Source organism: Pelophylax lessonae (genome assembly GCF_965119305.1).
Source record: "Pelophylax lessonae genome assembly, chromosome: 2".
In the NCBI taxonomy this organism is placed as follows: Eukaryota; Metazoa; Chordata; class Amphibia; order Anura; family Ranidae; genus Pelophylax; species Pelophylax lessonae.
In genome coordinates, this window is record NC_138769.1 from 1,788,385 (window position 1) to 1,801,129 (window position 12,745).

Consider the following 12,745-nt stretch of genomic DNA (forward strand, 5'->3'; position numbering starts at 1 on the left):
GTATACACAGTATAGGGGGGTCTCTGTATACTGGGGGGATATGTGGTGTATACACAGTATAGGGGGTCTCTGTATACTGGGGGGATATGTGGTGTATACACAGTATAGGGGGGTCTCTGTATACTGGGGGGATATGTGGTGTATACACAGTATAGGGAGGTCTCTGTATACTGGGGGGATATGCGGTGTATACACAGTATAGGGGGGTCTCTGTATACTGGGGTGATATGTGGTGTATACACAGTATAGGGGGGTCTCTGTATACTGGGGGGATATGTGGTGTATACACAGTATAGGGGGTCTCTGTATACTGGGGGGATATGCGGTGTATACACAGTATAGGGGGGTCTCTGTATACTGGGGGGATATGTGGTGTATACACAGTATAGGGGGGTCTCTGTATACTGGGGGGATATGTGGTGTATACATAGTATAGGGGGGTCTCTGTATACTGGGGGGATATGTGGTGTATACACAGTATAGGGGGGTCTCTGTATACTGGGGGGATATGAGGTGTATACATAGTATAGGGGGTCTCTGTATACTGGGGGGATATGCGGTGTATACACAGTATAGGGGGGTCTCTGTATACTGGGGGGATATGTGGTGTATACACAGTATAGGGGGGTCTCTGTATACTGGGGGGATATGTGGTGTATACACAGTATAGGGGGGTCTCTGTATACTGGGGGGATATGCGGTGTATACACAGTATAGGGGGTCTCTGTATACTGGGGGGATATGTGGTGTATACATAGTATAGGGGGTCTCTGTATACTGGGGTGATATGTGGTGTATACACAGTATAGGGGGTCTCTGTATACTGGGGTGATATGTGGTGTATACACAGTATAGGGGGTCTCTGTATACTGGGGTGATATGTGGTGTATACACAGTATAGGGGGGTCTCTGTATACTGGGGGGATATGTGGTGTATACACAGTATAGGGGGGTCTCTGTATACTGGGGGATATGTGGTGTATACACAGTATAGGGGGGTCTCTGTATACTGGGGGGATATGCGGTGTATACACAGTATAGGGGGGTCTCTGTATACTGGGGGGATATGCGGTGTATACACAGTATAGGGGGGTCTCTGTATACTGGGGGGATATGTGGTGTATACACAGTATAGGGGGGTCTCTGTATACTGGGGGGATATGCGGTGTATACACAGTATTGGGGGGTCTCTGTATACTGGGGGGATATGTGGTGTATACATAGTATAGGGGGTCTCTGTATACTGGGGGGATATGAGGTGTATACACAGTATAGGGGGGTCTCTGTATACTGGGGGGATATGTGGTGTATACACAGTATAGGGGGGTCTCTGTATACTGGGGGGATATGTGGTGTATACACAGTATAGGGGGTCTCTGTATACTGGGGGGATATGTGGTGTATACACAGTATAGGGGGGTCTCTGTATACTGGGGGGATATGTGGTGTATACACAGTATAGGGGGGTCTCTGTATACTGGGGGGATATGTGGTGTATACACAGTATAGGGGGGTCTCTGTATACTGGGGGGATATGCGGTGTATACACAGTATAGGGGGGTCTCTGTATACTGGGGGGATATGTGGTGTATACACAGTATAGGGAGGTCTCTGTATACTGGGGGGATATGCGGTGTATACACAGTATAGGGGGGTCTCTGTATACTGGGGGGATATGCGGTGTATACACAGTATAGGGGGTCTCTGTATACTGGGGGGATATGTGGTGTATACACAGTATAGGGGGGTCTCTGTATACTGGGGGGATATGTGGTGTATACACAGTATAGGGGGTCTCTGTATACTGGGGGGATATGCGGTGTATACACAGTATAGGGGGGTCTCTGTATACTGGGGGGATATGTGGTGTATACACAGTATAGGGGGGTCTCTGTATACTGGGGGGATATGTGGTGTATACATAGTATAGGGGGGTCTCTGTATACTGGGGGGATATGTGGTGTATACACAGTATAGGGGGGTCTCTGTATACTGGGGGGATATGAGGTGTATACATAGTATAGGGGGTCTCTGTATACTGGGGTGATATGTGGTGTATACATAGTATAGGGGGGTCTCTGTATACTGGGGGGATATGTGGTGTATACACAGTATAGGGGGGTCTCTGTATACTGGGGGGATATGTGGTGTATACACAGTATAGGGGGGTCTCTGTATACTGGGTGGATATGCGGTGTATACACAGTATAGGGGGTCTCTGTATACTGGGGGGATATGTGGTGTATACACAGTATAGGGGGTCTCTGTATACTGGGGGGATATGTGGTGTATACACAGTATAGGGGGGTCTCTGTATACTGGGGGGATATGTGGTGTATACACAGTATAGGGGGTCTCTGTGTACTGGGGGGATATGTGGTGTATACATAGTATAGGGGGTCTCTGTATACTGGGGTGATATGTGGTGTATACACAGTATAGGGGGTCTCTGTATACTGGGGGGTCTCTGTATACTGGGGGGGTCTCTGTATACTGGGGGGGTCTCTGTATACTGGGGGGTCTCTGTATACTGGGGGGGTCTCTGTATACTGGGGGGGTCTCTGTATACTGGGGGGTCTCTGTATACTGGGGGGGTCTCCCCACACACAGACATTCCTCTTAGGTATGATCTGTGAGGTAAACGTGCACCCGCACACAGTTGTGAGGTGTAGCGGCCCGGGGACGCGCACGGCAGCGCACACTGAGGGAGGGGAGGGGTGAAAGGAAGGCGGAGGGAAGGGGCGGAGCCGGTATCCAGGAGACGGTGACGTCAGGCATAAGGCGGTCAGTATATAAGTGTGAGGGGGAAGCGGCTCGGTCAGTAGACGGAGGCGCAGTGCGGTCCCGGTACAGGAGAAGGCGGAACATTCAGCATCATGGGATACGGGGTGAGACTCCTACCGGGGCTTTCTTGTGTATGACAGCTGTTACAGAGGGGTAATAATGAGGTCAGGTGGACTGGTAAAGGGGTGTCATTGGGGGGAGGGGTAATAATGGGGTCAGGTGGAATGGGGGGGGGGTATTAGTAAAGGAAGGTGGAATGGGGGGGTATTAGTAAAGGAAGGTGGAATGGGGGGGGGGTATTAGTAAGGGAAGGTGGAATGGGGGGGGGGGGTATTAGTAAGGGAAGGTGGAATGGGGGGGGGGGTATTAGTAAGGGAAGGTGGAATGGCGGGGGGGTATTAGTAAGGGAAGGTGGAATGGGGGGGGGGGTATTAGTAAGGGAAGGTGGAATGGGGGGGGGGGTATTAGTAAGGGAAGGTGGAATGGGGGGGGGGTATTAGTAAGGGAAGGTGGAATGGGGGGGGGGGGTATTAGTAAAGGAAGGTGGAATGGGGGGGGTATTAGTAAGGGAAGGTGGAATGGGGGGGGTATTAGTAAGGGAAGGTGGAATGGGGGAGGGGTATTAGTAAGGGAAGGTGGAATGGGGGGGGGTATTGGTAAGGGAAGGTGGAATGGGGGGGGGTATTGGTAAGGGAAGGTGGAATGGGGGAGGGGTATTAGTAAGGGAAGGTGGAATGGGGGGGGTATTAGTAAGGGAAGGTGGAATGGGGGGGGGGTATTAGTAAGGGAAGGTGGAATGGGGGGGGGGTATTAGTAAGGGAAGGTGGAATGGCGGGGGGGTATTAGTAAGGGAAGGTGGAATGGGGGGGGGGGTATTAGTAAGGGAAGGTGGAATGGGGGGGGGGGTATTAGTAAGGGAAGGTGGAATGGGGGGGGGTATTAGTAAGGGAAGGTGGAATGGGGGGGGGGGGTATTAGTAAAGGAAGGTGGAATGGGGGGGGTATTAGTAAGGGAAGGTGGAATGGGGGGGGTATTAGTAAGGGAAGGTGGAATGGGGGAGGGGTATTAGTAAGGGAAGGTGGAATGGGGGGGGGTATTGGTAAGGGAAGGTGGAATGGGGGGGGGTATTGGTAAGGGAAGGTGGAATGGGGGAGGGGTATTAGTAAGGGAAGGTGGAATGGGGGGGGTATTAGTAAGGGAAGGTGGAATGGGGGGGGGTATTAGTAAGGGAAGGTGGAATGGGGGGGGGTATTAGTAAGGGAAGGTGGAGTGGGGGGGGGGTATTAGTAAGGGAAGGTGGAATGGGGGAGGGGTATTAGTAAGGGAAGGTGGAATGGGGGAGGGGTATTAGTAAGGGAAGGTGGAATGGGGGAGGGGTATTAGTAAGGGAAGGTGGAATGGGGGAGGGGTATTAGTAAGGGAAGGTGGAATGGGGGGGGTATTAGTAAGGGAAGGTGGAATGGGGGGGGTATTAGTAAGGGAAGGTGGAGTGGGGGGGGGGTATTAGTAAGGGAAGGTGGAATGGGGGGGGGGGTATTAGTAAGGGAAGGTGGAATGGGGGGGGGGGTATTAGTAAGTGATGGTGTAGCTCTTGTTATGAGGGGGGGGGGGGGTAGGTGATTAAGCAGCGAGAATAGTTCATTATTGGGGGGGGGGTGTCAGTGTGGAGCAGACCATTTGGTGGTGAAGGGGGGGCTCTGGTATTGAGGATAGGAGGTCCAGACAGTGGAAGAAGCAAATCCTAGGGGGGGGCATTGATTGGGGAAGGTACGGGGGTATTGGAAGGTACCGTAGATAGGCAGGTGTGCGGTGGAGGGGGGGGGGGTTATTATGATGTTGCCCTATAGTGTCTGGGTATCTGTTGATCCTGGGATGTGATGGGTGGAGGGGGTATTGAGGACCAGATATTGTCTTAGTGGAGGGGGTCGTAGTGTAGTACGGGGGGGGGGGTATAATTTAGAAAGGACAGTGAGCTGGGTGCAGTGCAGTTCCTGTATGGGGGTTTCCTTGTATTGCAGTAAATGAGGTGTCCGGTTTTGGCAGTGCGGTAGGGAAGGTGGGGGGGGGGGGGTCTTTAGTGTAGTATGGAGGGATTGATGGATTTGAGATGGGTCCATTCTAGAGGGTTGGGGAATCTAGGTCGTGCCATATTGGGGGCAGGAGAGCCTGGGTACAGTATTTGGGGGGGGGGGGGGTCTCTCGCAGTATAACATTTGGACTCCTGGCCTTAGTGAAGTATTGGGGTTCTCAGGGGTGCAGTATTGGGGACGAAGGTTCTCAGGGGTGCAGTATTGGGGACTGATAGGACTGCTGGCTTTAGGTAATGTGCCATTGGGGGCTTGGAGGACGGTGGCTCTCAGGGGGGCAGTATTGGTGGGGCACTGGGTAAAATGTGTGGAGGACATAGAAGTGTTCTGCTGGATGCCTCTGTTGGGGAAGATTCCTCATGGAAGTCTCTCCAGGTTTATACTGGTCTATTATTGGGGTTCAGTGAAGGTGGGGGCGCTCTCGGTGATTTGGTGAGGAATGCTCATGATGTCTCCAGAAAGTTCTTCTGCTGTTTTCTCGATCTCATGAAAGTTTGTCCACCTTAGTGGGTTGGCTCCAGTGTGATGGATATAATGAGGTGTACTGGGGAGGGGATGGATATGATATTGAGGTGTATGGGGGGGGCATGGATAGAACATTGGGGTGTGTGGAGGATGGCTATGATATTGGGATGTTATGGATATATTGGGGTTGCTAATAAGGTTTATGGGTGGGTATGGCTATAATGTTGAGGTGTATGGGGGGGGGGGCGGGGATAGATATGGTATTGGGGTGTATGGCTATATAGCAGGCTTGGGGATGGCTTTAATGTGTATGGGGGGGGGGGATGGCTATGATGTTGAGGAGTATGGGGGGGGATGACTATGATGTTGAGGAGTATGGGGGGGATGACTATGATATTGGGGGTGTATGGATGTGATATTGGGGTGCTATGACGTTGAGGTTTGATGAGGAGTAGATGCGGCATGGAGCTTTGCCGGGCCGGTAGCTGATAGGTGAAGCCTTGTCTCCTCCGGTGACGGTCTTGGCTCTCCTCCATTTTGCTGCGTTGATTGGTGTCTGTTCTCTGGCATCCTGCGATTAATCTTCCTCCTCCATGTGTCTGCTGCATTCTGGGTAACTGTTGGACAGACTCCATCACTGCAGTGGAGCTTCCTGGCAGGGATGGGTTAAGCGTCAGCTTTGCCGGCAGCAGAGACCCTGCAATGCAGCGTGCCGGTCCCGGCGGCTCTGGCAGAGTCTCAGGAGGGTGCGTGGCAGCCTCCTTCCCTGCCAGCTGTCGTGCCAGGGGTCTGCAACTTGTGCCCCTGAAGCCTGCCGGATACGCCGCCCTTTCACTTGTAAATTGGTGTCTGCCGCCCAGCTTCTTCTTGCCAGCTGTCTGCTGCACGAGCCCCTTCCGGAAATTCTTGGCTGTCCTCGTTCTTCTCCATTCATTGCTCTTGGCTCTATTGTGCCTCTGAATATGGGTCTTGTTCCCCCGGCTGCAGTGCTGGTCATTAGTCTGGGGGGGGGGGGGGGTTGTCATCTCTGCAGGTGCTGTGCCAGGTTCCTGTGGAGCTGACCTGTCGAGGGGGAGGGGGGGCAGAGGGATTGTCTTCTCATGGGATGTTCCTCAGGTTGTGGAAAGATTATCTGGGTAATGTGAGCCGGGGACAGGCATGCCAAGTGATTGTTATTTGTACAGCTGACATATCCGGTTGTTACCAGCCTTTGTGTGGCCCCTGGTCTGCACACAGTGGTTACCATCGGGTCTTGCATGGAAGAGTTAACGTGATGAGGGCTCATAGTCTTCCGTCTTCTACCTCAGGGCCAGTTTAACCCTTTGAGTGGGTCTGTACAGATAGGGGAGGTGGTGGGGCTAATCCTGTTCCTGAACGGGTTAATGAGGCTGCCATGTGCTGTTCTTCTGGTAGGGGAGCTCTATTTTTAGTCCTCAGGGAGGCTTCACACTTCTGCAAAATATTGGCAAGGGCAGAGAGCCGTCTTAGACGGGATCCTGCGGGAATGCCGTTTTCCAGGCCTCTCTGACCTTGTAGTTCCACAGAAAGGTCATTCATGGCTGCCGGAGACGCAGCTGCAGAGAGACGCAGCTGCGGATGCTGAGCTCTGGTCTGCGGTGGGACGCCGTGCTATTCCTACAGCTGAATTATTATTCCACCTGGCTGCAGTCTGCAGTGACACCACCCTGGATATTGCAGGGAACAGAAGTGGGACAGCGGCCCGGATCAACCAATCAGAAAATGAATCTGGTTGTGCCGGGCAGGTGGCCCACTTTTCGTGCTCGATTTCTTCCTGTCGGAAACAGGACCCGTTGTCTAAATGGTGACCATCATCCTGGGCCCCTTGCAGCTAATGGTGTCCTATCATTTATTATCTGAATTCCCAACAGTGGCAGCAGAGGAGTCGGTATTCAGTCATCCTCCATAGCCTCTCTATTCGTATCATTGCTGCAAATACCCCTCACACTGGGGATCTCCGACCACAACAAGAACTTCTACTTCATTTGGCCATCTTTGTTCTGCATAATGTGGCCCTATAGGGAATTTGCATTTTCCGGGTCCACTCTCTGGTGTCTACTTCTGTTTTGGCCTGTCAGTACCTTGTTTGTGCCCAGTCCACTGCTTCTTATTGGGGTCTCCACCTCTACTAAGACCCAACTGTAGCCTCTTGTTTTGTCACCTCGTCTAAGGCCCAGCAGTAGCTTCATAATGTTTGTGCCATCTCCATTACTTCTCATTGGCATCTCCACCTCTACTAAGGCCCATCCATAGCTTCTTGTTTGTGCCCTCTCCACTGCTTGTCATTGGTGTCTCCACCTCTACTAAGACCCAACTGTAACTTCTTTTGTGTCACCTCCTACTAAAGCCTGGCAGTAGCTTCATGTTTGTACCATCTCCATTACCTCTCATTGGTGTCTCCACCTCTACTAATGGCATCTCCACCTCTACGAAGACCCAACTGGAACTTCTTTTGTGTCACCTCCCACTAAAGCCTGGCAGTAGCTTCATGTTTGTACCATCTCCATTACCTCTCATTGGTGTCTCCACCTCTACTAAGGCTCATCCATAGCTTCTTGTTTGTGCCCTCTCCACTGCTTGTCATTGGTGTCTCCACCTCTACTAAGGCCCATCCATAGCTTCTTGTTTGTGCCCTCTACACTGCTTGTCATTGGTGTCTCCACCTCTACTAATGGCATCTCCACCTCTACGAAGACCCAACTGTAACTTCTTTTGTGTCACCTCTACTAAAGCCCGGCAGTAGCTTCATGTTTGTACCATCTCCATTACTTCTCATTGGTGTCTCCACCTCTACTAAGGTCCAGCAGTAGCTTCATAATGTTTGTGCCATCTCCCATTACCCATTATCTAAGGCCCATCCATAGCTTTGTTTGCCATCTTCACTGCTTGTCATTGTCTCCACCTCTACTAAGGCCCACCTGTGCCATCACCACTGCTTCTCCTTGGCATCTCCTCCACCATCTACTAAGACCCAACTGTAGCCTCTTGTTTTGTCACCTCGTCTAAGGCCCAGTAGTAGCTTCATATGGTTTGTGCCATCTCCATTTCTTCTCATTGGTGTCTACTCTTCACCATCTTCTAAGACCCAGCTGTAGCATGTTGTTTTGTCACCTCTAAGGCCTGCCAGTAGTTTCATATTTTTGTGCATCTCTGCTTCTCGTTTTTTTGTTTCCACCTCTGAGGTCCAGCAGTGTTCTCATTGTATGTGGCATCTCCGTACTTATTGGCGTCTATACCTCTACTAATGCCCATCCATAGCTTCTTGTTTGTGCAATCTCCAGTGCTTCTCATTGGTGTCTCCACCTATATGAAGGCCCAGCAGTAGGTTCATATTTGTGCCATCTCTAGTACTTTACCTCTCTGCTGTACTGCCCCTTTGTATGATCTTCCATTACCTTACCTTCTTTTCTATCAGAGATAGGGATGCACCAAAATGAAAATTCTGTGCCGAAACCGAAAATGCAGGATGCCCTTGACCGAAAACGACTTTTTTCCCCCAAATAATTCTAAAATGTATAGAACAGGGGCATACACCAAAAACAAGCAGGCGTACGCTTGTATCTGCCACCCTGTCACAGTATAGTGGTTAATTTAATTACCAATGGTATTTGTATTATGCAGCATGAGGGGGTTAATGTATTGCCACTGCTGGTCACTGATGAATTAGTGACCGACCAGTGGAAGTTAATTAACCCCTTTGTGCTGCATTAGTGCAACCAGTATCAGTGTTAATTAACACTGGTTGCACTGCTACTGGTTGCACTAATGCAGCACAAAGGGGTTAACTGCCACTGGTTGGTCACTAATTCATCAGTGACCAGCAGTGGCAATTAACCCCCTCATGCTGCATAATACTAATACCATTGGTAAGCTTGCCTCAGCGCTCCCCCCCCCCGCCTCAGCGTCCCTCCCCCCCCCCCCCCCTGCCTCAGCGTCCCTCACAATCCCAATGCAATCTCCTTACTCTCAGCTCCTGTGTCCTGTCCTTCCTTTCAAAAGACCCACCTCTGGCCGGCGGCCCGCCTCCCGGCGATGTCACTACTACTACGATCTGTGCATTAATGAACGAACACACTGGGCGGGCGAGCGGCCGCTAATAGCTATAACTATGTGAGCGCTTCACTTCCCTGTCAGCGGGAGATACATGCCTGACAGGGAAGTGAAGCGCTCACATAGTTACAGCTATTAGCGGCCGCTCGCCCGCCCGGTGTTAATTCATTCATGCACAGATTACAGTAGTAGTGACATCACCGGGAGGCGGGCCGCCGGCCAGAGGCGGGGTTTTTTAAACCTGCGCTGCGGCCATCTTTAGTATCGGCATATTTAACCCATTTTCGGCCGAAAATTTCAGTGTATCACTAATCAGAGATACCACCACCACCATTGATAAACCTTCTGTTCCCTCGCCCATACCTGTTGTACATTGGCATATTGTATTCTTATGATCTTGGATGTCTTTTGATCCTTGGGACGTGGTCCATCCCTCTCCTTAGTGGCCTACTTTGTCTCAGATGTAGGCCTACTTGTTCAACAGGGCTGAACGAATGCCTCAAGCTAGTTGGCCAAGATTCCTATATTACTTATGAGGTGGCAAAGATGGCTAATTAAGACAAGATGGTTGCAAAGCATTAATCTCTTGTCTGTCTTGATTTCTTTCATGTTTTATGCAACTTTTAAAAGCAAAGAATATATCATATGGCTGAAAATGTTCTGCAACAATGGAAATCCCCAATCTCTCAGAATTCAAACCCTGTCTGGATATCTTGACCACAGGATGCCTTATCTCGTAGTAGCCTTATCTCGTAGTAGCCTTATCTCGTAGTAGCCTTATCTCGTAGTAGCCTTATCTCGTAGTAGCCTTATCTCGTAGTAGCCTTATCTCGTAGTAGCCTTATCTCGTAGTAGCCTTATCTCGTAGTAGCCTTATCTCGTAGTAGCCTTATCTCGTAGTAGCCTTATCTCGTAGTAGCCTTATCTCGTAGTAGCCTTATCTCGTAGTAGCCTTATCTCGTAGTAGCCTTATCTCGTAGTAGCCTTATCTCGTAGTAGCCTTATCTCTATCTATATCTCTTACAAAGGTCCCTTGGAAATTCCCAGATGAAAATCAGACCTCGCAATAGACTTTTAACCCTATGCTTACTATAACAAATTACTAATCCTGATTGGACAATAATATCTTAATACAACCTACTTTTCATATGTCATATGGTATATTTATTCTCAGACATGGAAGAATAAAAATTTGATCACTTTGATGCAGCCATTTTGAGTCTTCTCTGATCTCTATGTAGCTACATATTTCTGATTTGGTATCCCTGACTAACAGGTATTTGTACCTGAGAGGAAAAGATTCCACGACATCTTGGCGAGCCAGCCAGGAGAGGTAGACGTCATCTGAAACGGAGTGAGACACCTGGACTGCGTTGAGAACGCTGGAAAGAAACTGGCCAGGTAAGCCCATTGTCTGCATACAATGTTTTCTCAAGTCGTCTTCCAGGACAGCCCATGAGACCTAGGGCTCCTCCTACCAGGACAGGAAACGCATTAAATCAGGACAGGAAACACATTAAATCTAATCAGATAAAAGGCAGCCCTCTGGTCCTCACCTTCAGTATTGGTGTTTCTTCCGGACAGGGGGGTAACATGTTCCTGGAACTGATCTCCTGGTCTCATGGACTGTCCTTTGAAGACTTGGAAAATGAAGTGTTTGCATCTCTCCTGCCCAAGTGCGGTACCCATACTTACTGGCATAGGGGTGACCGCTTTGTCTCCTGTCTCTCGAGGTCCAGGGAGGACAGGACCATGGGTGTCCGTCTTGGAAAGGCAGGGGAGTCCTTTCTGTTCCTGGCGGCGTCCGTGGAGCAGCGGGGAGCTATGTACCCGTGACGCCGCCGATTCAAAGCAGGGAGAGCGGCCTGCATATTTGAATCTGGTGCCACGAACGGAGAGGGCGGAACTCCTGCATTCCACCCTGGCCTTAGGAGGTGACGGGCTGACGACATCCACGGGCGCTGGATACAGCGGTTCCAATTTCCATGGCGCGAACAGGAGACTCTGGGTGTGAGGTGAAGACCCAGCACAGGCTGCGGACCACCAGACGGAGCAAGATGGATTCCACGGCAGCATCCGCTCAAGCGGCAGAAGCAGGCTCTGGCAACGGCACCTCCCAGGTAAGCGATGGGAGTCTTCCCAATCTGCAGTTACCTGTTTGGGGGTCTTTTTTCTTTCTTTTCCCTTTTAGCTACTAAAGGGTTGGTGAAGGGGGCACTATACTTCTACCCTATACACTGTTGGTTTGGGGAGGTATTATTTTGGGAGTCATAACTCAATGGTTAATCTTTTTTTTTTTTTTTTTTTTTTTTTTGTTATAGACCAAGGCTCAGGACAAGGTCCAAGGGCAGCCCCCCAAAAAGAAATGTGCCGTTTTTGGGACTAAGCGAAGTTCCACATCGAGCAAAACAGTGTGCCGCACATGTATTGATAATTTAGTTAGAGGACCCTACTGTGTCCACCCAAAGGATGCTGACTTCGGTCAGAGATGAGCTAACTTAAATTTTTAGCTCTTTTTAGGATCCTCATTGAAAAATTGCAGGTCCCTGTACAATCCCAGACCCCTATACCTGTTTCTAATCTAACATAAAAAGGGTATGATGATGAGACAAGGGAGGATTTAGAGTCCCCTCATTCCTCACTTGAGGAATCTGGATCAGGTAAGGAACCCAGGGGTAGGGAATCCACTGGGAGTTCCAGATACAAATGGTCACTTGAAGATGTGGATGAATTGCTTAAAGCAGTGTATGTTACATTGGAAATTGAGGAGAAGGTGCAATTATCTAAGCATGATCTATGTATGCAACACATAAGAAAAAGGCTAGAGTTTTCTCTGTACACGGCTCTTTGCTAGATACAATCAAGCTGGAATGGGAAAATCCTGAAAGGAAACCATTTTTTTCCCCCAAAAATCAAAGGAGATTTCCCTTTGATAGCAAAGAACAACCATGGAATAAATTCCCAAAACTAGATGCCCCTCTTTCAAAGATTTCAAAAAGTAGGGATCTGGCTTTTGAAGACATGGGTTCACCCAAGGACCCAATGGACAAAAGGGCCGACATTTTGTTACGCAGGGCTTGGGAAGGCCTCAGTTATGAGTCTGAAACCAGCTTTAGCTTCCACCTGTGTAGCCAGACATCTTGAGTTATATGGCTTTCACAGATTCAATCCCATCTATCAGCTGGGAAGCCTAGGGATCAGCTTATTAAATCTTCCCCCTTCTATTTCAGGCAGTAGGTTTTTTTGGCTGATGCATCTGCTGAGTCCGTTAGAATGACAGCTAGAACCTCCGCTTTGATCCAGAGACTTCTGGCCAAATTTGCCAAATAATGGATGGGTGA

General features: G+C 49.9%; 1 protein-coding gene across 1 annotated transcript in view; it reads left to right on the plus strand.

Annotated features, from left to right (window-relative positions):
* Window positions 1–2,772: 2,772 nt before the first annotated feature.
* The window catches only part of LOC309545803 (sodium/potassium-transporting ATPase subunit alpha-1-like), a 93,816-nt gene continuing 83,843 nt past the window's right edge, over window positions 2,773–12,745 (plus strand). Inside the window, exon 1 of the mRNA XM_082245162.1 lies at window positions 2,773–2,888. Within this exon, the coding sequence (XP_082101288.1) occupies window positions 2,877–2,888 (12 nt within the window). The 5' untranslated portion in view covers window positions 2,773–2,876. The remainder of the gene's footprint in view (window positions 2,889–12,745) is intronic.